Raw genomic sequence first — 23992 nt, forward strand, 5'->3', positions numbered from 1 at the left:
TCGTGGGTGAAATCTCTCTGCAGCACAGGAAAACAAACATTGTCATAGCAGCATGCTCCTTAACGCCGTTATTACTATGAAACATATAACTACTGACCAAAGAGGGAATGACACACAGCTATGTCTGACACACAGTGCTTTACAGAAGAAAAAAAATCAGGAGGAAGTGCTTAAATCATGGCCTTTACATCATAAAATCTCTTTCACCTTCTGTAGTGTGGCTCTTCTCCATGTCTCTGCTCTTCTTGACATGTGACCTTGTGAAGCCTAACAAGGCCATTCAAGATGGGAACACATACTGTCTGTTGCTCTGAGCAACTGCTAACACACACCACACACACCTCTCTCACATTCCCATGTTCCCACACTATATACACATACACACACACATACACACATATCTCCCATGTTCTCACACTATACACACACACACACACATCTCCCATGTTCCCACACTATACACACACACACATCTCTCACATCCCCATGTTCCCACACTATACACCACACACCTACCCACATCTTTCTCATATCCCCATTCCCACACACCACAGGCACACATACACACACCATACATACCACATCTCTCTCGCACCCACCCCCATAACACACACACACACACACACACACACACACACACACACACACACAGCCGTAGAGTTTAGAAAGCTTTTCTATGTTTTAATTCACAACTCTGCCTTGCAGAGGAGTTCATTCAGGAGGCTAGAGATTAAGGTCTTAGTCTATTGCGACTAGTAAGAAACAGACCAAGTCTAAGGCCACAGGCCTAGGCTGGGTGGAGAGTCAGGGAGGATTTGTCTCAGCCCTGTGGGGAGCCAGGAGATGGACAGAGTGAAACTGCCCACTGCACCCCAGGACCTCTGAAAGCACTCCCTGCCCAGAGCACACTGTGACGTCCCAGGTGGGGGGTTTGTGGGCAGCATTTCCCAGGTGAGAAACAGAGAGAACCCTGACAGAAATGACAGGAACGGTACCTCGGCCCGGCTTTCATCTTCCTGCCTTGGCTGCTTCCTGCGTGGCGTCAGGTGAGTCCACTGACTGCTGTGGTGCTGGGCGGCAGGGCCCTGGTCCACACATACATCAGTCCCGGCTTCTCCTTCATCCAGGCCCTGTTGATCTGCAGAGGTTTCAGTGGGTCAGCTGGGAACCTCAGACAAACCGCAGCACCTCCAGGGAAAGGGCAGCCAGCTGGTAGACACGGGGCTGCCCTGGGTGGAAGCTTTGCTTCTCTGATACTGTTTCCTCATTTGTAAAATGGGGATCCCAATTTCTTGCCCTCACTTCCTTATAGAGGTGGCTGGGCCTCAGGTTGGAAAATGACAGTGACCGTTTCTGTGTGATGTGTGAGGGGTCCTGGGTGGTGGCGGTGTGACTGTGTGGCCTGACCTGTAGCCACTGGATGCCAAATTGGAAACCTGACCTTGAGGTTCCTGGGTGTCTCCTGGTGGTTTGCTTGGGGAAGACCGGGCAGGACTGCTGTATCACTCAGGATTCACCCTGTCTGCAGCCTGCAGGGAGGATCCGAGTCAACAATGATTGCGGCATAGTTAGCAAATCTTTCACCGAGGGCTTAAAGGGTCCTGCAGCTATTTTTCATCACCAAGTCAAGGTAGATTTATTGCTGAAAGAGTCTGGCAAGCCATCCTTGTTTGGAGCCAAGCCGTAGCAATGCCTCCACTCCCGGCATGCAGCTCTGTCAAACAATATGCTGCTTTCTTCCAACCAGGGGCCCTGGAAACCTTCAAGTGCCCTGAGTAAGATGGAGAACCAGGTGTCTGGGACCCCTGAGCTTTCCCCAGAGCCTCACCTGTCTCTATCATTCCCATCCTTGGCATCATTGGCTCTAGAGTCAAAAGCCTGGGGGCGGGGGACAGCTCTTCGGCCGTTCGTTCCTCTGCCTGGAGGGTGCTCTGGTTTAAAGTGATACTGGATAAGACTGAAGCTCAGGGGAAGTTCAGAAGTCCGCCTGGGGTTTATGGCTCAGGGAACTTAATGGATAGCCCGGGGCTGTGTTGGCTTGTTTGCAAGAGGACCTTAACTCCACACAGAGTATATAGTGCTAAAGACCATTGAATTCTAGAATGATCTTTTGATGCTAAACCAGACTGCAGATCCATTCTTCCTGGTCAGATTCTTCTAGAGTCAGATGTACTTCAGAGGGCGGAGGAAGTGAAGCTCCAGCCAGATTGGTGCTCACTCAACAGCTGTGTACATCCGAATGTGTAAGGTGGGTAGAGGGTAGACGCAGGAGACTTCTCTTGGGCCGTATCACAGTGAGATTGAATCTGAGACTCAGCAATTCTCAGTACGGCATCGCCTAGCTCAGTAGTTTATGCTTAATGGAACCGGGCTTGCAAGAAAAGCAACTGACAACTTAGCTATTGAAAGGAGACCAAAGCTACATCCCTTTGTATGTCGAGCATGGACTTGGACTATCCCAATTGCGTGCTTTAGGTTAGCAAGTTAGAATCGTCAGAGAGTTTTTACCTTATCCTTCCCCACGATTGTTTCTTTTCATGCTCATTGTACACAATTCTCTCTCTCTCTCTCTCTCTCTCTCTCTCTCTCTCTCTCTCTCTCTCTCTCTGTCTCTCTGTCTCTCTGTCTCTCTGTCTCTCTGTCTCTCTGTCTCTCTCTCCCTCTCTCTCTCTGTCTCTCTCTCTCTGTGTCTCTCTGTCTCTCTCTCTCCCTCTCTCTCTCTGTCTGTCTCTCTCTCTGTCTGTCTCTCTGTCTCTCTGTCTCTCTCTCTCTGTCTCTCTCTCTCTCTCTCTGTGTGTGTGTGTGTGTCTGTCTGTCTGCCTGCCTGTCTGTCTGGACATAAAGAGGATACCAAGAGTCTTCTTTCACGCCTCTCTTCCTCCCTCCCTCCCTTCCTCTCTCCCTTTCTTCCTTCCTTCCTCCCTCCCTCCCTCCCTCCTTCCCTTCCTTCTTTCCTCCCTTTCTGTCTTTCTTTTTTTGAGACAGGATATCTCTACACAGACCTGGATACCCTGAAGCTTACTATGTAAACCAAGTTGGTCTTGAACTCACACAGATCCTTCTGCCTCTGCCTCCTCAGCACTGGGATTAAAGGTGTGCACTGTAATGCCTGGCCCTCTATCACTCTTCATCTTGCTTATTGAACAGGTTCCGTCACTGACCCGAAAGTTCACCATCTTAGCTAACTGGTCAGCAAGCACTAGGTTTTTAGTGGCCTCCTCCCCTAACTGCTGGAGTTCTAGGTGCTCATGACCATACTTAGCCTTTAGATGGGTGCTGGGGGTTTGAATTCAGGTCCTTTTGCTGACACAGCAAGTGCTCTTACTAACTGAGCCATCTCCCCAGCCCAGCTGTAACCTTTCACAAAAGCCCACAGGGGAAGGAAAGCAGACACCATTGCTCCCATGATATAGATGAGCAAACTAAGGAAGTAGGAAGCATAGCTTGGCTCATTGTTGGGGATCTGAGCCTCACAGACAGGGCTTTTCCTACTTCTTCAGAAAAAAAAAAGACAAACAGAGGAAAGCTAAAACTAATGAAAACAGTGAGGTTCAAGTTTCAACCTCTGAACGCCATATAATTCTTTAAAACTGATTTTTTTTTTTGCTCCTGTGATCATGGACAATTGGGCATTGCAATTAGTGATTATGTTGGGAAAAATCTAGGGAGGTCGGTAATTAACATCTATTGAGCACTTACTGTGTGCTAGGGACTGCACTATCCCCTTGAACTCCCACATATGGTCCCATGAAGTGTACTTGGTGTGGTCACTCAGTTTTATAAAGAGGAAACTGAGGACCAGAGAGGTTATGTGGCTTAGAATCTTGTGCTATCAGCACCATCCCTCTGTTTTCTGCCTGATGATGTCAGCGCCTTGGTACATGGTGTCAGTGAAGTCACTGACCCCACAATTGTGAAGCCTTGATCCCCTCCCCTGTGAAAGCGCAGCAAATCACTGCTGACTTTATTGGATCCCAGATCATCAAAACCCCAGGCTATCAACTGGAGACAGGGTTTGGGAAGAGAGATGGCAGAAGGCACGGACGCAATAGCTGTCCTCCCAGGGAAGGACAGAAGAGCGAGAGGGGACATGGAGACATTACCTAGGATATGGATTGCCCAGAAACATGATTTCTTCAGTGTTCTAAAATCTAGTGGTTTAAGGAATTTCAACCCATGCTAACAAAGCACATAGAGACTTAACACTATAACCAAAAGTATAAAGGGATCATTGATGGGGAAGTCCTGTGTATATGTCAATAAAGCACTGTTGGCCAATAGGGAAGCAAGATAAGTGGGACTAGGAGTCCAGGAGGACTCTGGGTAGGAGAAACACAGGGAGTCACGATGTAGCCTGCCAGAGAAGTAAGATGTCCATCCGGTAAGAGAAATACTTAAATGGGTTAAATACTTAAGTCAGAGCTAGCCAGTAAGAAACAAGCAAGGCCAACAGCTTCATAATTAATACAGCGTCTTGTGTGTTATTTGGGGACTACAACGCGGCTGAGCCCAGGCGACTGGTGGGGGAAAACCAAAGCAGCTGACAAGGAAAAGGCATCACTCTACAGATAATGAGGAAGACAATTGCCAGACCAATGTGTTTTATAGAGACAAAACAGAACCTGTGGACCAGGTTCTGACCAGAGTTCTGTGGCACCAGAGTCTAGGGTCAAGGGAGTGCTCGATGGCACCAGCCTCTGAGGACCTGGCATGCTCCACACTTCCTATACTTATCCCAAAAAGATCCCTTTCCCAAGAGAGAACTTGTTCTGACATTGCCATTGTTTCTGGGAACTTCTGGATTTCAGACAATACCTTTATATGATGACAGGCTTCTATATTTTTCTCAAGTGCTCTGTTCCCAGCCATCTTTTCCTTTCTCTTATCAAAGGCAACTCACGACTCTTTCAGTGACACATGCTCCCAAGAAAAATATCAGTTGAAGATGGATCATAATTTTCTGTGAAGTACTGAGTAGTTTAGCGTGCCCATTATGCAGATGAACAAATGGAGACTCAGAGAGGTTAGCTGACTTGCTCAAGAGCTTCCATGTCATACATCAAAGGAGAGCAATGCAAAACAGATTGATGGCTCCTAAGTTTATGTATTGTTAAAGCATTGTCACAAATATCACAGGACTAAAGAATGTTAGATAGTAACATATGTCTGCGGCCCAAGCATTTAGAGAGCTGAGGCAGGGGGCCTGTGAGTTTTGTTAGCTTGGACTACATAGTGAGACCCTGTCTCAAAAACCCCAACCAACTGACAAACAAAAACGAATGTGAGAACAGAACAAACTTTGAACTCTAAAATCCAGACCTATGTTGCTCAGCACAGTAGCCTTGAGCCACATATGGCTATTTGTATGAATCAAAACTAAATTAAAACTCAGTTTCACAGATGCTCTCTAGGCATATGTGATTAATGGCCACTCTACTGGATAGCACGTGTCACACTTTCCAGACTGACCCCTTCATCTTACAGATGAAGACGATGGAATCAGAACCCCTAGATCTTATTCTTCAAAACTTTATTTTAAGCTCTTAAAAAATCCAAGTGTCTGTGAACTGGTCACACAACCAACAGGTCTGGGTCAGGGAGATGGTTCAGTGGTTAAAATGCTAGTAACGCATGCATCAGGACCGGAGTTCAGATCCCCTGAACTCACTTAAATGCTTGGTGGGTGTGGCAGCCTGCTTAGAATAGAATTCTAGCCTCAGAGGTTAGAGACTGGGATCCTCAAGGCAAGCTGGTTAGCAAGACTATCACATCAATGAGCTTTGGGTTTGATTGAGAGACCTGCCTCAATGGATAAGGTTGAAGAGCAATGTAGAGTGATCCTGACATCACCCTCAGGCCTCGGCACGCATCCACACACATGTGGACGAGCACACCTACCCATGCACGTGTGCTCATCTACAACCAAACATGCATATACACATGTGCATCCCACAACACATACTCATGAAGAATGAAAACAGCAATGAACAGGTACCTTGTTCATAAGATGGTCTCTGTTGAATCCAAAATGAAGGGAAGACAGGCAGGACATGGTATTTTGGGGGAACACCTGAAAGATCCTGCTGTGGCCTGAGATTCTTGGGTATCCCAAGCTGACTGTCCTGGAGCAGCACAGTGTCCTTGATGTGTCCTGAGGGGCAGGGCAGGAGTTACTGACATGAAGCATAAAAAAAACCAATCTAGAGTTCTGCACATTCCCGGCTTGTAGTGTTGGCTTTGAACAGACATTAAAGAGGACAATTAGAAGATGATCAGGATTAGAAAACTCAGATGGAATGCATGGAAGCTTCCTTGGTAAGTGCCTGGCACTCTGCTTCTCTGCCACATGAGCACTTTGTCTTACTTCACCATTCCCAAAAACCAGGTCCTTGTTGGGAAACAAAACGAGAGCTGCTTCCTGGGTGTTGACTTCCTCTGCTTCAGAAAGAGAGATCTAATCATAGTGGGTTTGTCTTGCTTTCTTCTGTGTGCCCCAGGATCCTCAGTCTTCTGAACCTAATCCAGTCGTTCTGTAGTATTTCTTGACGTTTTACCAAGCGCCCACCCTCTGCTAGGCCGCAGGGTAGACACGGAGGAACTAGGCATGGATTTCTCACAGCTGTTGGAGAAACGGGTCTCTGTGTACTCAACTCTAGCTCTGAGGATCAGTGTGATGTGAGGCCAGAAGCTCAGTATTGGCGGGATTGTTAGAAAAGCCTTTGCAGAAGATTCCAGCTTGAATATGAAGTCTAGATTAAAACCTCTGTGTCTGTTTACCTAAATGTGCACACACGCATGTGCAGGTATGAAACTAAAACGGGCATCATGAAAGGGCAGGAAAATTCCTTGAGGGAGGCGGAAGATGGAGACAGCAAGGATGCTGTAAGGCTGAGGAGGGCCAGCGGGGAAGGAAGATGGATGGGGAGCAGTGGGGCAGGGGAAGGAAAGAGCACCCTCCAATGACATGTGGGTGAGGGTGCCCTAATGACACCCGTTACTTTGCATACTAGCGTAAACATTAATTTAAACAACTTTTAAAGCTGGGCTTGGTGACTCATGCCTTTAATTTCAACACTCAGACTGAAGCAGGAGGATGTCTATGAGTTTGATGCCAGAGATCAATTTCCAGGCCAGCCAGGGATATACGGTAACACACACACACACACACACACACACACACACACACACACACACGCACGCACGCACGCACGCACGCACGCACACACACAAGCACGCAAGCAGAAAAAGAAGCTTTTAGAAAGGATGAAAAAGAAAAGAAACAGGCTTGAAGGGTGGGGCCGACTCATGACAGGGGCAGGCAGAAGTGAGAACATGATAACATCACAAGGTGAGAGAGGTGAGAGAGTGACAGGGACAAAGGGGGTGTTGGGATGTGGCCTCTCACCATTGCTCTTCCAACCTGAGGGACTGCATTAAAGAGAGACTTTAGCAAGGAGCTATGGCAAGGGGCCCACAGATACGAGGTCCCTGCACCTTGTCTTAGACCACATATGCTATCTAGATGACGCCATGGATGGATCTGAGATCTGTTTGTTGTCTAAAAGCTGTTACCTTCCTTGAGAACATCGGGCCAAGGCTGTGGGACTGTAGCCTGCCCTGCCTTGGCCCCAACCAGTGACAACACTTTTTGGTTGAGAAGCTCTTTCTCACAAGTGGTAAGTAAATAGAACGGCCTGCAACCATGGCTCTACCTAGAAAGGAAAATCAATTGCCAGGCAAGCCTACATCTCTCACTTTGTTTCAAGCCACCACTTATTGCGGCAGGGAACTGTTTTCTCTCCTTTCCCAGGTAAACCTGTAAAACAAGAATTTTCTGGTCCTATGTGTCGGTACTGAAGGAACGGCAAGCAACAGAGCGAGGCCTGGCACTTCTTACCACCATCTCTCATCCCAGCGGTTTGCCAAATAAAATACAGGATGTCCAATTAAGTTTAAGTTTCAGATAAACAACGAACACTTTTTAGTAGCAATATGTCCCAAATATTGTGAGTTTCACTGTTTGTGTGGGTGTAGTGTGCCAAATTTGGCAACTCCCAATTCCCACTTCAGGCTTTCATAAGTCCACAGGGTGCATTTGGGGTTTCTGTCAGGCGGAGGAGTAATCATCTCTCTCCTGAGGGGATTGTGCCAGGGGACCTGAGATGACCTCAGACGCGGAACTGGGGAATGCTGGGAAGAATGTGGAGCTGTGGGTACAGGAAGTATCTGCCTTCTGGGTCCAGCTAACCTTAGACAAATAAATACTTAGCCCTCCTTTTTGTCTTGTCTTATGAACAGTGGGGTTTAAGTTGGAAGATCTCTGAGACCTCAGTGTGGGGTAGGTGGGGAAAGAAGTTCTGGATTGGTCTGTGGACTGTGAGGAGCTGAGGTTGAACAGCATGATCAGGGCCAAGGACTCAGGTGACCCTTCCTGATGCAGATTCAGGGAAGATAAAAGGCAATAGCTGGGCTAGAGGCTTGTGGACCACAGAGCTTGGGAACTTTGCCCTAGTGCGGAATTGGACCTTAAATCCTGATGTTTCTGGAATCGATGGAAAACACACCTTCACATCAGACTGAGAGGTGGGGGGACGGGGGTGGGGGGGACTGAGGTCGGGGAGGGAGACTGGACTTCACTCCCTCCCGCTTTTCCACTGACCTGCACACTGGAGCCTATACATTGTATTAGGGGGCCATGTTCGCAAAAGGCCTCGGAGGTATCTCTTGGCGGAGTACCCAGGCTGGATCTGCCGTTGGCTCTGACTCTCTGGCTTGCTTCGGAAGTAGAGGTAAGGTTGCCAGGCTCTGTCCTGCTCTCTCTGCGGGGACACCAATCGGGAAATAGCATAGTGACTGAGCCCTGAATCTCCTCTTGATGCAGGATGGTTAATCCAATCCTCACCAGCAATCCAGAGATTCCCAGAAGGTGCCAGAGGGCACCAATAACAGATACCTTGCCTAATAAACACAACCCAGGAGCCCGGAAGGCAAAGCCCTGAAAGGCCCTGACGATGCGCAGTTAGAGAAGGAGAAACGACAGATGCCAGATGCCATCTTGGTATAGAGCTTTAGGAAAGAACAAAGTGTCAGAAGAATCACTTCAGCTGAGGAAATTATGTCAGTTCCTTCAAAACAGCCCAGACGCAGTGGAAACTGTGCACTGTGGTCTCAGCACCCAACGCTTTTCATGTGAAGACAGACAGACAAACAGAGCCTGTCCATGTTCACAGGGAGCCTGCATTTTGAAAATATTTGGCGGTGTTGCATTTCATTCCATCTAGGGAGAATTTTCTACAACTTTCCCTCCCAAATCAGTCCCTCTGTGCAAGGCACATGGGGAACAAACAGACATACAATGCTTGACCAGGGATTTATTTTGTATCGAGAGCCTTTACCTCATTGTAATCCAATAAGGTGGTGGGCAGAGTTCAAACGATGCAGAAACACTGAATAGCCAGGTGGTAGGGGCACATACCTTTAATTCCAGCACCCTGGAGGCAGAGGCAAGCTGGCCTTTGTGAGTTCGAGGCCAGCCTGGTCTACAGCGTGAGTTCCAGGATAGGCTACACAGAGAATAGATTTCTCCCATGGGAACTTTGGTTATATTTAAACCACAGCAGAGCATGGAAGGCACAACCAGCTGCCCGTGGAGTCAGACAGAACTCAGAGCTTCAAATTTCTCATCAGCACAAAGCCTCCTGCTCCCCAAGAACATTTGATCTCATCAATGGAGCAGGACTTAGCTCCATGTACCACCTTGATAACAGAAGAACAAAAAGTGCTTTGAAGCAGGCGCTTCATCCAATGTCCTGGAGAGTAAGAGCTATGAGACTAGAGTCCAGCATGTTCATGCTTGTTAGGATTCAGTGAAACCCGACTCCGAGGCCAACACAACGAGAAAGAAAGTGTGATAGCTCACATATCAAAAGGACCAAAGTTTGGAGAGTAATGGGGCTGGTTAAATCAGAGGTTCGATGTCTCCTGAGTTGCACAGGCAGCAAGGCCCCGTGTGCCTCTGAGAAGGCTTTCACTTCACTCTTACCCACAAGCTGAGCCTGAACAACGGACACCGGAGACCGGAGACGGGAAGCGGGCCAAGAACGCCCTGCAGAATCGGAAGGGAGCTTAAGAGAAAGCCTGCAGTGGTCTTCACCTGGAATTATGGTCAGGGTGTCAGCATTCAAGGTTCATCCGCCTCAGGACTTTATGACCACGGGCAGGTCTCCGAGGCTTTCTGGACCTCCCCAAAGTGGAGCTAACAACGTGTTAGGAGTGGGAAGTTCATGATGTTTATAGCCACATAGCCTAAGAGATTTAGATTTTACAGGTCCCAGAAAGACATTCTTTGGAAATTAGTAACTAAGTGAACACACAGTTCTACTCCCTACTACACCTACTTCCAGTCACCTAATTTACACAATCGCATCAACATGATGAACACACTTCCTGTCTTTTAGGGCTGCCCACGGTCCACGCTGTAGATTGAACCTAGTACCTCCCACATGCTAGGCAAGTGCTCTCCTACCAACCAATATCCCTAGCCTCCCCCATCTCTCCTTTTTGTCTTGGGATTTCATTAAGTTGCCCAGGAAGACTTTGGACTTGGGATCTTCCTGCTTCAGACTCCTGAGCAAAGTGGGATTTCAGGCCTATGCTACCAGGCTCTTTCAGGAATTGTGTGTGTGTGTATACACACAACACACACACACACACACACACACATATCCCTGAACACAAATGCCCACACATGTGGATATATATACAATATATATCCCTGAGTGCACACACAAGTATGTGTGTATGTGTGTATGTGTGTCTGTGTGTGTGTGTGTGTGTGTGTGTGTGTGTGTGTGTATGTGTGTGTCAGTCAAAGGACAGCTTTGTCTCCTGCTTCCACCAGGCAGGTTCTGTCAGCCCTCTTTCAGGGACTGTAAATAAAACCATGGGAGTTGTACCTTCCTAAGCCTGGTTCTGGCAAGGTGAGAGTTTGCTTCCTCTCAGGCCTCCTGGTGTCCGTCCTGCCTGCCTTGCACGTGGGAACACGCCTCAGTCCTCCTAGCTCTGAGTGGGAATGAGGAGCGTGCACTGAAGGAGACTGTGAAGCAGCTTTGAGAGCCGTTCATGCTGAGCGTGTGTCCTTGGGCAAATTAATTACGTCCCAACTAATTTTGTTCAGTGTCCTCAGCAGAAAGAGTAACGAGCTGAGGTGCGTAATGTACTCTAGACTTCTTTCTAATAGGTGGTCAACAATATTAGTCTTTCTTTCTTCGCCTTGCTCAGGGTGTGGGGAACTCTGGAAAATTGTGAAATACTTCTTATAACTGTTGCCTTATTAACAGACTCCCAATTCATTTTGACTTTTTTGTTGTTGTTGTTGTTAGCTGAATCCCTTTCCCAGAATCCCTTGTATTTTGGAGTGACTGCATGGCCCAGTTCTGGACAGAGAGACAGAATAGGAAGCTCTTGAGAACGTCTGGAAATCTTGTCTTCCTCAAAGAAGGGATAGATATGTTGGCCAGTGTGCTGGTGACTTTCTTTTTGCTTTGAGCCAAGGTGGGATCTCTGGATTCCTGGGTGCCACTAGACAGGAGACCTCTTCTAAGTGGTTTGGAATCTCGCTTCTTCTCTGTAAAACTTTGTTTCAGGTGACTGATCCCTGAGTGTCCATGTCTCCGCCTCTTCTGAGATGCTGTGGCCTCTGTGTGAATCTGGACAAGACATCCCTACCCCCCACTCCCACCCCGCTGCTTCAGTGGGAGCTGGGCTGCTTGCTTAAGGTACAGGGAGTTGCCAAGACAAGTCAGGGAAGGCCTTGTCTTCAAGTTTGGACTACTTGCATATTGTCTGACTTAGCCTTTGAAAGGTGATCTTGGTCGCTGTATTAGTTTCCAATGGCTGCTCTAACAACTCACACACAGTGTCTTAGCTAATGCAAATGTATTATCTTACACTTCTAGCAGTTAGAAGCTTGAGATGGGTCTCAATGAACCAATAACATCAAGGTGTGGCCAGGCCTGTGGTTTCTGTTGGAGAGCCCAGCAAAGAGCTGTTTCCCTGAAGCCTTTACCAGCTTCTAAAGAGCCCTGTATTCCTTGGCTTGTGGGCCCCTCCTCCAAGGCAGCAACTTTGGACAGGGTCCTTCTCATGCTGTGGTCTTTCTGGTTCTCCCTTTTGAGTCCTTATATTTAAAAAATCCTACCAGGTTAGGCAGTGGTGGCACAGACCTTTAATCCCAACACTGGGGGGGGGGGGGGGGGCAGAGGCAGGTTGGCCTCTGAGTTCAAGGCCAGCCTGGTCTACAGAATAAGTTCCAGGCCAGCCAAAGCTATACAGAGAAGCCCTGTCTCAGGAGGGAAAAAAATCCTCATAACTACAGTAGGCCCACAAAAAAAAAAAATCCAAAATCATTTCCCATTTTAAGACTAGCAAGCTAAGCACAGTACTGTAATCCCAGTGTACGGAAGGTAGGGGCAGGAAGATTGTGAATTTAAGAGCAGCCTGAATTTATGATGAGACCCTGTCTCAAGACAAAACAAAAACAAAACAAACAAGACACAAGGGCCAGGGGTGTAACTCAGTGGCAGAGACTTGCCAAACATGTACAAGACTCTGGGTTCAATCCTTAGCAAATGGAACCAAAGCAAACTAAACTCCATCCAATTAGCAGCCCCAATTTCATCTGCAACTTCAGCCCCTCCTCTTTGCCTTATAATGTAACATATTAAAAGGCTCTAGGGATTAGGAAAAAGACATCCTGGTGTGTGTGTGTGTGTGTGTGTGTGTGTGTGTGTGTGAGTGAGTGAGTGTGTGTGTGTGAGTGAGTGTGTGTGTGAGTGTGTGTGTGAGTGTGTGTGTGAGTGTGTGTGTGTGAGTGTGTGTGTGAGTGAGTGTGTGTGAGTGAGTGTGTATGTGTGTGTGAGTGTGTGTGAGTGAGTGAGTGTGTGAGTGAGTGTGTGTGAGTGAGTGAGTGTGTGAGTGTGTGTGTGAGTGTGTGTGTGAGTGTGTGAGTGTGTGTGTGAGTGTGTGTGTGTGAGTGAGTGTGTGTGTGTGTGAGCATGTATGTATCTGTGTGCTCACACATACATGTTTTTTTTTTCTGCCAATTCCAGTTTCTTTTTCAATTCCAGTTTCTTTAAGCTCTTATTTAGTTTCTCTTGGTAGCTTCTTGAGTGACTCCTGTGAAGTTAGTTAACAAAGCCACCTCATTGTATGGACAGGGGCATTGGGGAAGACCAGGACCACTGAGGAGACCGGCCAGGGTGAGAGCTATTCCAATGTGCATAATGTGAGTGGAAACAAGGCAAAAATCCAGAGGAATGAGTTAGAGTAATTACAACCTCTTAAAAGTGCATTTTATTAATGTATAATGATGGTGGAAAACAGAAAGACAAATACTAAGATACTAGAAGTAGCAATATTAGGCTGCTGGGCACAAGGATACACATCATTCTTTTTTTATATAAAGCCAAATTCCTAGCAATATGGTTAGATTATGTTTATGAAGAGAAAAAGTTAAGATTGAACTCATTTTATTGAAGCGACCCTCTTCTCTTGCGTGTTTTCCAAGTCCTCTTTCCCCAAGAGCATTTTACATGTAACCACCCACTCAGAGGTTACTTAGAAACAGAGAGGGAGACAGAAGGGAGCCTGGGAGGGAGTTTCTGGAAGAGGGAAATAAACATGACAGCAGGAGGCTGGCTGCGGTGGGTTCAGACTGCTCAGCCTGCCCTGGCTTTGCCAGTCAACCCTCTGCTGGCTTCTCTGGAGACAAGTAATTAGTATGCGCAGAGCAGCCTGTTAAGCCACTCCACTTTTAATGAGAGGCTTGCTCTGACAGGCTGCCTTTTCCGTGTCTACCAGGCTATGAAGACAGAGGGGTGAAGGGGACTCCAGGGCCCCTGTGCCTAGCCTTGCGTCTGCGGTGCTGTCTGCTTATCCCAGGATAGAAGGAGGCTGTGCTTAGGGCTTGTATGCCTGCCTGCTCAAGATGGCAGGGCACCAGGAAGGTCAGAATGGCCAGGCCAGGCAGCTGCTACCGTCCTGCAGAGAGTGGCCCAGGTTCTGTGTGTGTGTAGAAGACCACAGGGAGTAAAGAGAGATTTCCAGAAATGCCAGGGCTGGCAGGCAGAGCCCTCCACAATTCAGCCTTCACCAGATTCTCCAGATAGATTTTCAGCCAAGAGTCCATGCCCGGCTGACTCCCCTGTTTCTCTCTATTGGCTCTGGGCTCCTGCTCACCTATGCCTGGGTCTCTACTTATTTTAACCACAGGATTCCATTTAAATTCTTCTTCCTTCAAGAAGTCCCTTTCCCAGTCAGAGGCAGTCAGGGTGGGAAGATGCCAAAAGCACAGACAATAAAGGCACAATTAGACAAATGAGATTACCCCAAAGTCACACGCTCTGGCACAACAACAGAGTGAAAGGCCTGCAACATGGAGTGTTTATATTATAAAGTATTTCTTCTGACAGAGGGTTACTCTCCAGAATACAGAAGGAACTCAATCAAGTTAATAAGAATCCAGTTTAAAAATGGGCAATTTAGCTGGGCGGTGGTGATTTTAGCACCCAGGAGGCAGAGGCAGGAGGATCTCTGAGTTCGAGGAGGCCAGCCTACAGGAGTGAGTGTCAGGACAGCCAGAGTGACACAGAAAACCCTGTCTCAGGGAGTGGGGGTGGGGGTGGGGTAGGGGGTGGCAAGGGCAATGTATGCAGACACTTCTCAAAAGAAGTTCAAATGGCCAAGAGACTTAGGAGAAAACTGTTTAATGCCATTAGCAGCAGAGACATGCTCATCAAAGCGTCAGTGAGAGGTCACCTCACCCCAATTAGAAAAGCTGTTATTACAAAGAAAACAGAGGGTCAGGGAGAGAGTTCATGGGCTAAGCTTGATGAGCTGGGACCTTCATGGTAGAAGGAGGGAACCCACTCCCAAAAGCTGTCTTCTGAACTACTCATATACACAAACACAAAATAATACACGTGATTTTTACAAATACAAAAACCCAGGGGCTGGGGATGTAGCCTCATTATTAGAGTGTTTGCTAGTATGCTGAGGCCTGAGGTTCTATGTCCACTGTACAAGCCAGACAGAGTTTGTTTATCTGTGACCCTAACCCCCTAGAGATAGGAGCCAGAGGGTCAGAAGTTCAAGGTCATTCTCAGCTACACGGTAAGTTTGAGAACAGATACAAGATCTGGTCTTTAAAAAGGACAAAAAATGAAATAAATAAAAACCAAAAAGCAAACAATAAAAAATGACAAAAATGACCGAATAACAAATACTCGTGAGATACGGAGCAGAGGGAAGTGTTATCTGTGTTGATGGGGGTGTAAATCAGTATAGCCACAAAGGAGAACAGAGTGGCTGTCTATGCAAACTCTGAAAACAGATCCGCTACATAACCACTACTCGGCTGTGCCTGAAGAAAATAAAGTCACATACCTGTGCTCTAATATTTATTTGGGGACCAATGGCTAAGATATAGAATTGTCCTAGGTGCCTATCAACAGATGAATGGGTGTTTTTCTCCCATGTGTGTTGGGAGCCTGCACGAAGGTCCTTGCACCCACAGATCTCCAGGAAAACCAGCAATGTTAATCGCACAGGATTGTCCTCTCAGAGGAATGGATGTAGAACCGGTTCTTCATTCAGAAAGCTGGGGTTGGAGGTGATTAACAGCCTGGGGAGTTGTGTTATCTGTTGGGCTAGGCCATATCAAGCTCCTACAACCAGGACCGGAGATGCCTAATAATCCAAATGACCCTTATGTTATCTATATAGCCAGGGGGCACCCAAGCTCCCACAACCAGGACCAGAGGTGGCTAATAGCCCAAATGACCTCTAGATATCTTTATGACCAGACCAGATCCTTCCTTAGGCCCTTAAGCTAGTACAGGTCGCCTATCTCTAGAACCTATCTTCTTGGAAGAAGTGACAAGTCCCCTGAGTCTAGTTTCGATGTAATTATGCTTTTTGTGCCCTGGGAATTGTATTATTACACCAGAAAACTATTCCCCCCTAAATTTTACCAAGTTTAAATATGCTGGCAACACAGTGCCTGGCATTAGACTTCTCTAGAAGGTTTTCATTGTCACCTAATTCACAGTTCATTTCCCTGCCTGACACCAGCAGAGAGCCCCTCACCTGTGGAGGCTATGAGAGGTAAACCAGACTGTAGAGAAGTGAGATTAGAAGTGTGTGTTAGGAGGAGGTAGGGAGGACACAGAAAGAGAAAGTTCTGGTGTTCTGTAGCACAGTGTGGTGGCTGTCGCTCACAAGAAGCAACTACCTGTTTCATCCAGAACTAGCAGGGAGAAACTCAAAGACCCCAAACAGAAGATGATGCTAGGCCAGGCCAAATGCCAGCTATCCTATTTGCACACATATAAGTGTAAGCAGACATGACCACACCATACCTCATCAATCTGCATAGTCATTGTGTGTGAGTCAAAAATTAATGTGCACATGATTATTTGTTATTGTTTCTGGTTCTGGGTTTTGAAAGACTTACTATGCTGCCCAAACTCCTGGGTTTAAAAGATTTTCTTGCCTCAGCCAACTGGGTATGTGGGACTATCAATGCAGGACACTGTACTGGCTTAATAGGAGGTTTAAGACAAGGACTAGAGACGGGTGGTGGTGGGACACACCTTTAATCTCAGCACTCAGGAGGCAGAGACAGGAGGACCTCTGTGAGTTCGAGTCTGGCCTGGTCTACAGGGTGAGTTCCAACATCGGCTCCAAAACTATAGAGCAACACTGTCTCGAAAAACAAATAGCAAACAAGCAAAAAGACAGGAACTAGAGAGATGGCTCAGTGGTTAAGAGCATTGGCTGCTCTTCCAGAGGATCTCAGCTCAGTTCTCAGCACCCACATGGCAGCTCACAACTATCTGTAACAGTTTTGGGGACTCTGATGCTCTCTTCTGGCCTGGATGGTTCTGCATGCAAATGATTCGTAGATATACATGCTAGGGAAACTCCCACAATAATAAAATAATTGAAAAATTATATTAAAAAAGAGGTTTAGGACAATGTTTAAGGGAAACTAGATGAAATGGTAACTGCAGGATGTTTGAATGTTATATGGGATGCTAACTCTCCTGATTTGATCACTACACAGTTTTTTTTGGGGGGCGGGGAGGGAGTTTCAAGACAGGGTTTCTCTGGGGTTTTGGAGGCTGTCCTGGAACTAACTCTTGTAGACCAGGCTGGTCTGGAACTCACAAAGATCCACTTGTCTCTGCCTCCCAAGTGCAGAGATTAAAGGTGTGGCTAATCACAACATTTTAGATGTGTATTGAAGCATCTCACTGTGCCCAAAAATATAATTAAATAATAATACAACAGTCACAAAGCTCCCCCTCTTTAATTTACTAGCATATTAGTAAGTTATACTGCAGCTTGTATCAAAGATTGCCTGTGTCAAGTGGCACTGAGACATAAATTAGCTTTCTTCACCAGGCTGTACACTCCTGTTGGTGAAGGTTGCGGTTCCCCACAACAACACTGGCAATGAATATGCTCACTCAGCTGCTATCTGTCCCTTATATGCTACGTGTTAGGCATTGTCCTGGGTGCTGGTTGGTTGGTTCTTAGCCCAGCTGAATGGGGGAGACCTGGTGTCTTTGAAGCTGACTCCCTGAGCCCCAGTTTTGTAATTTTTTTCAGTGTGGAAGAGATGGCAGTAATAGTTGTACAGTAATGTGAATGTATTTAATGCCAGTATGTCGTACACATAAAAAGGCTAAAATGTGTGTATGCTTAAACACGATAGAAAAATAGTATAAAGTTGTGAGAATTGAATAAGGCTGAAACACAATTAGAATGATAACAGGTGTAGCAGTTCTCAGTATTAGTCATTACTTATAAACATTCTCCAGAGCCAGGGAGATGGCTCAGCAGGTAAAGGTGTTAGCTGTGCAAGCCTGATGACCTGAGTTTGACCCCTGAAGCCCATGTGAAAGATCTGGATACCGCATCTGTAATCCCGGCATTCCTATGGTGAGATGGGAGGTAGAGATGGGAGCCTTTGGGCCAGCTAGACTGGAGAACAAAGCTAAAGGGGACATTTTAAAAGTCTGGGCAGTGGTAGTGCTCACCTTTAGTGCCAGCACTAGGGAGGAACAGGCAGGTGGATCTCTGTGAGTTTGAGACCAGCTTGGTCTACAAGAGCTAGTTCCAGGAAAGCTTCCAAAGCCACAGAGAAACCCTGTCTTTAATAACCAAAAAGAAAAAAGAAAAAAAAGAAAGAAAAAGAAAAGAAAAAAAAAGAAAAGAAAATTGGCAATGGATTCATAAAATTTTGAAAACGTAAGAGCGAGAAATAAGGAAACAGTCTGAAAATTAGTCTATGGGACAATTTTAGAAACTCTTTAGAATTCGGTTGTGCTTCAAGATCATAGCTGTGATTTTCATTTAAAAATAGACCCAAATTATGACTATCTGCGTTTACAGCAAAGTGACTTCTAAATGTGGAGACACTGAATGCGTGAAAGATGTCGGGAGAGGTTTTAACTTTCCCTTGGTTTAAAACAAAACAAAAACCCAGAGGAAGCCTGTAGAGGTCTGAGAACTCTGAAGCCATGGCATGCGTACCCTCACAAACAAACAAACAAACCTTAAACACAGAAAGAACTTAAGTTAGGACATTTCTTACACAGGTGATTGGGTGTGCAGAACTCAAACAGACAGATATTGAGACAACACTGAGCTCTGCAATCTCAGGAGTTAGTCCACCCTATTCGAGAAGGACAAGGAGAAGGGCAGGGTTGAGGGTTACCCACAAGAGCCTGGGACTGGTGTGGGCCTGTCCGCTGGATGCTGGACTAGGATTTCAAGGTAAAGGGCAGTGGGATGTTTGGTCAAGGCCGTTACATCCGTCTACTTTGGAGCGCGAGGGGACAGGAGAGGCTTTCCTTTTGGAGGGTGTTTGCCTACAGTAGCATACGTGATTACGGTGCCTGGTAATCAAAGCGGGAGACAAGCTAAGAGACACTGAAATCATGCACAACCAGTTCACGCAGTGCTTGCCCTAGAGGAGACGTTTACCTTTGGATGCTCTAAGAGATTAGCTTCCAATGCACAATGAGATGGAGGTGTTTGCAAAGGAGGAAGCCAGGGTGTACTTCTCTCAGGGGAGTGGGAGAAGACTGTGAGGGCACACGTTGTGTTTAGAAGAATGTGTGAGAGTTATCTAGCGGCATGCATAAACGTTTAGTTGAGAAAGGGGTTGGTGGTGTGAGCTAGTCTGCATTAGGAGGGGCCTTGAGGGGTCCATCATGGGGTGGTGGGATGAAGAGTGGGACACAGGGCTACACATGGAAGAGAGAGCCAGTGTGTGAAGGGCCTGGTGTCCCAAGCTAAAGTTTTGCTAGAGTTGAGAGACTTTTTTTGTTTGTTTGTTTTTACGAGACAGGGTTTCTCTGTATTGTTTCGGAGGCTATCGGTCCAGCCCGGCCTCGAACTCACAGAGATCCGCCTGCCTCTGCCTCCCGAGTGCTGGGATTAAAGGCGTGCGCCACCACCGCCCGGCTAGAGTTGAGAGACTTTTAAACTGGGGAGTAACCCCCCATCTCCAAACTGGAACTTCAGAGTGGCACATCATCACAGACTGTCTCAGGGTCTGTGTGCATCTCAACACATCAGATCGTGAGAGTCAGGGGACAGCAGAGATTCCCCTTGATAGTAAATGCAGAACGGAAAAAGTAGTTAACTTCTGCAGGTGGCGAAAGGCTCAAGGCAAATACTTAAAAGGTGTTTTCATTTCCACAAGCTAGGAACACCAGAGGTCGAAAGATGATGTCCGTGGCTATGAGGCAGGGTTTCGAGGGTTCTGTTCACAGCCTGGGTAAATCCTTTTCACCTTTGAAGCTTTCCCCATGTATGATCTGTGAGACTCATGGCAGGAGTTCTTGGCATATGGGACAAGATGACAAACCTGGGGTCTGAGTTTCGTACCTTCCCTCCCTTGGGACCAAGAGGTTACATTCAAAACTGCAGCCACATTTATGCACACATCACCGACTCCTCTTCCAAACCCACCTGTCTCCTTCCATATGCCAAGATGGCTTCTTTGAGGTCTTGAAGCGTGTGCAATTCAAGGTCTGGCTTCTTCCTGTGACCTCTTCGCCTCTCTTTGGGTGTCCATGCTGACACAGCTAGCCCCTCTGAGTACAGGATCAGGGCCCCCTTTCTGGTGCTGAAGGTCTTAGGAAGAAAGAGGCTCCAGGAGTGCTGGCTACCACTGTCCCCATTCTGGGGTTTGCTGACCAGGACATAGTCTTCCGGGGACTTCCAGTTCAAGTAGTCCTTTAAGGGAGAAGGAAAATGCCTTGATTGAGACACCGTGGAAGACCCTTCTGCAGCAAATAGTGTCTGTGCAAAGTTTTTGGCTTTCTAAACTGTGTATTATTTATGTGTGCACATGTATACACATGTGCCATGGCATGGATACAGGTCAGAGGGCAGCATGTGGGCATCAATTTTTGTCTTTCACTTTATGGGCTACAGTCCTATCCATACCTATTTAATTAAAAATAAAAAGAAATCTTAAAGTACACACACACACACACACACACACAAGCCCCACACAATAACAAAAGTTAGTAGAACCTACTACCTAAATCCACTTTATTCCACACAACCTTCAGAAGAGCCGTACCCGCCTACAGGCTTTCGGCAGAGCCCAGGGAAGGTTACAGGTGAGCTACATCTCCTGGTACACAAGCAAGTAGTCAGAATAATCAAGGATAGCAGATGACTTGGCAGTTAGACTTGGAGCAGTGAGCAGTTTAAATATGAGAAACTATTCCAACCCACTACCGTTTCAGCTATGCACAGAGAGGCTATCTATACATTCCAGCCCATGGAACATTGCCTAATAAGGGAACTATGTGTTTATAAGTGTACGCCATTGACCACTGAAAGCCTTTGAAACTTTATTCATCTTTTAACCCAGTGAAGGTCAAGTATCGTGGCAAACTGCCACGACGAAGGAGATCTCCGTTTGACCCAAGAATTTACAAGGTTCCCCCAATGTGTTTATTGTTCCTAGCAGTCCGAAGAAATAAAAAACCCAGCACAACAAGGGACTTTTTGCCACCTCTTTAAAATCTTCTAAAATGAGATTTGTTTTGGCCTCCATTAAATATGAATCCTGTGGGCTGAATTCCACAAAGTTCAAAAAAGCCATTGGAAGGCAAAATACAGTATTTCAACCCCTGGGCATGGCTCCTAAAAGCCAACAACAGTAGGTTCTCCAAATTTCTCCTACAGACCAGGTGGGAATTCTGGTCTTGAACCAAATGTCCAGGCTCCAGACCATCTAGATTCTCCTCCAGGCCCAAGCAAAGGCAGTAGGGAGTGAGTGCAAGCAAGGCAGGGCATTTCCGTGGCAATTGTGGAAAACCAAAACATAGCTTAGAAAGACAGAGCGTTCCTCCCCATGCTCAAAATGTGCGCTCCCCCCGCCAGCTCTCAGACTCACCTCTGGTTCAAAATAGACTTCCAGCTTCTGTGTGTTCTGGACCAACTTCCCGTGTCCCCGGCTCAGGAGAGAGAGAGTGAGCATGCTTCCTCCTGACTACTCCCTCTCAAGGACGGTTCATCTCGTTTTGAAGGCTGAAAACTGGTCACAACTCAGGGTTTCCAAAGCTCAAGCGTGCACCAAAGGAGACCATGAACATTGGGCCTTTTATGAAATATGTTTCCCCTCTTAAAGAAACCCAGAACATCCGGCCACACCGTTTAAACAGAGTGCATCTTTGTGGAGAGAAGAAACAAAACCGTATGGCTCCAGACAGCAGGCTGTGCACTCTCTGCAACTCGAGCCCTTGTTGTCCCTGAGACCTGGTTGCTCTGCTACAGGTCCCGTGCATCTGCGAATCTGGGCCAAGGCACCATCCTTCTCATTGTGAATGGAGGTTGTTTCCTGGTTGCTATGGCAGCATAGGGAAATGAAGTCCATTAACCCAGGCAAAGGCACTGCTAGTTCACTGGCTGGGGGTGGGGGGGTTAGGGGGGACTGTCCACTGGACATTGAAGGGACCAGACTCACATACCAAGTCCTGGGGGTATGGAGGTGGTGGGAAGCCATGTTGAGGTGGGTTTTTTTTTTTTTTTTGATGTGTGTTCATCTTGTTTTTAACAAGTGTCTTCCCTTTCCCCTGGCATGTGAGGCTGTCCCAGTCAACTATTAACAAACTCAGGGAGTCCTCTAGGTCACCGTAAGTCATCTGTGATGTGTTCCTTGGCTGTGCCCCAGGATACCCTGAACTAGACAGGAGGCCTCATTTTACTAATGACTGCTTTGCATGAGTGACTGGGAGATACCAGGAAGTTCTGGCTTCCTTTACATTCCTGCTTCTCAGTGGGGAACATTTTAGTTGTCACATATCACACACACACACACACACACACACACACACACACACACACACACACACACACACACACCAGGACCAAACTACACCACTCTTGGACCTAGGATGTTAAATGTCCTGCAAGGTGTGACTGTTTTGCATAATGAATATCACTTGGCACCCTGTTAGGAACTTAGCACTTGCTTCTCTTTGATGCAGAGACAGCACAAAACAAGCTAGAGGGGGGGCCTGGAAGTCAGAGGGCTCTGTTGCTGGTTAGGACCCAGTTTTGGCGAGGGAAGACAAACAGCTCGTGGAGGCGCCCCCTGCTGGTAGGTATTCAGAAGTGCAACAACCTGCGGGCCTACCTACCCATCAGTTCCCTCCCTGTGGAGCCTTCCCAGGGCTCCACCACAAGGCCCCAGCCCCCAGGGCAGGCTCAGATCTCCTAGTGTAAGACCTCCTGCTGTGAGATTGAGTTTATCTGGAGGAATTAAGATCGTGAATGCAGAGGTTCAAAACTGGGTTTAGTCAAATCAACAGTAAGGTAACACTTTAGCACCTGGGAGGCTGTAAACCAAACAAAGCAACATAAAATAGCCAGTGTTGGTGAGGGATGGGGAACTCAAAAATGTAAATGTACATCAATGTGCATTTAAAATGCTGCATCTTTGCTTTAATCCCAGCACTCGGGAGGCAGAGGCAGGTGGATCTCTGAGTTTGAGGACAGCCTAGTCTACAGAGCCAGGACAGCCAGGGCTACACAAATACATCCTGTTAAAAACAAAAACAAAAACAAAAACAAAAAAAACCCAAACAAAAACCCAACAAGCAAACAATAATAATCAAAATAAAATGGATCATCCTCTGTGGAAAATGGTATATATGACTGTTTCAAAAACCAAAGCATATAATTGACACATTGTCCAGTAAGCCCACTACTTTTGGGTACATTCCCTAAAGGAGTTTCTAGAAGCAGACTCAAGAATTTGCCTTCCTCATGTTCATAGCAACCAACTGAAACAGGTAAGATGTGAAATCAATCAAGTATCCACCAACACACCCATGATTGAACAAAAGGCAACATAAGTATACAACAAACCATTATTCGGCCACAAAAAGAGAAAGAAATTCAGATGTGTGCTACATTGTTGATAAACCCTGAAGACATTGTGCTAAATGAGATAAGCTAGTGACAATATTGGTCAAATATAGGAAGGCGCTACTTACAGGGCATCTCTAGAGTATTCAGAGTCAGTGAACCAGGAAGGGATGGTGGTGGCTAGAGACTGGGGAATGGGCGGTGGGGGGGAAATGCAAAGTCAGTGTTCTGTGGAAACTGTGTTTGGGAAAATGAAAGCTTCTGGAGATAGCCTCACCACAGGATGGATGTTCTCAGTTACAAGGAACTGTTAACTTAAATATGGTAAAAATGCTAAACTTCTGGCCAGGCAGTGGTGGCACTCACCTTTAATCCCAGCACTCGGGAGGCAGAGACAGGCTCATCTCCGTGAGTTCAAGGCCAGCCTGGTCTACAGAGCTAGTTCCAGGACAGTTAGGGCGGTTACACAGAGAAACAAACAAATGAAAAGGTAAACTTCTCTATTTTTGATCACACTTAAATTTTT

At 46.8% G+C, this 23992-nt stretch overlaps 1 protein-coding gene across 2 annotated transcripts in view; it reads right to left on the bottom strand.

Moving 5' to 3' along the window:
- Kiaa2012 (KIAA2012 ortholog) overlaps nt 1-21836 on the bottom strand; it is a 109973-nt gene extending 88137 nt beyond the window's left edge. For both annotated transcript variants that reach the window (XM_040753536.1, XM_040753535.1), the window contains exons 1-5: nt 21491-21836; nt 20047-20313; nt 8660-8819; nt 5996-6151; nt 996-1138 (exon numbers count right to left, since the gene is read on the bottom strand). In XM_040753536.1, coding sequence (XP_040609470.1) covers nt 996-1138; nt 5996-6151; nt 8660-8819; nt 20047-20313; nt 21491-21574 — 810 coding nt within the window. In that variant the 5' untranslated portion in view covers nt 21575-21836. The remainder of the gene's footprint in view (nt 1-995; nt 1139-5995; nt 6152-8659; nt 8820-20046; nt 20314-21490) is intronic.
- Between the last annotated feature and the right edge of the window lie 2156 nt (nt 21837-23992).

This window comes from Mesocricetus auratus, unplaced genomic scaffold, assembly GCF_017639785.1.
Source record: "Mesocricetus auratus isolate SY011 unplaced genomic scaffold, BCM_Maur_2.0 Super-Scaffold_100010, whole genome shotgun sequence".
NCBI classification, from domain to species: Eukaryota; Metazoa; Chordata; class Mammalia; order Rodentia; family Cricetidae; genus Mesocricetus; species Mesocricetus auratus.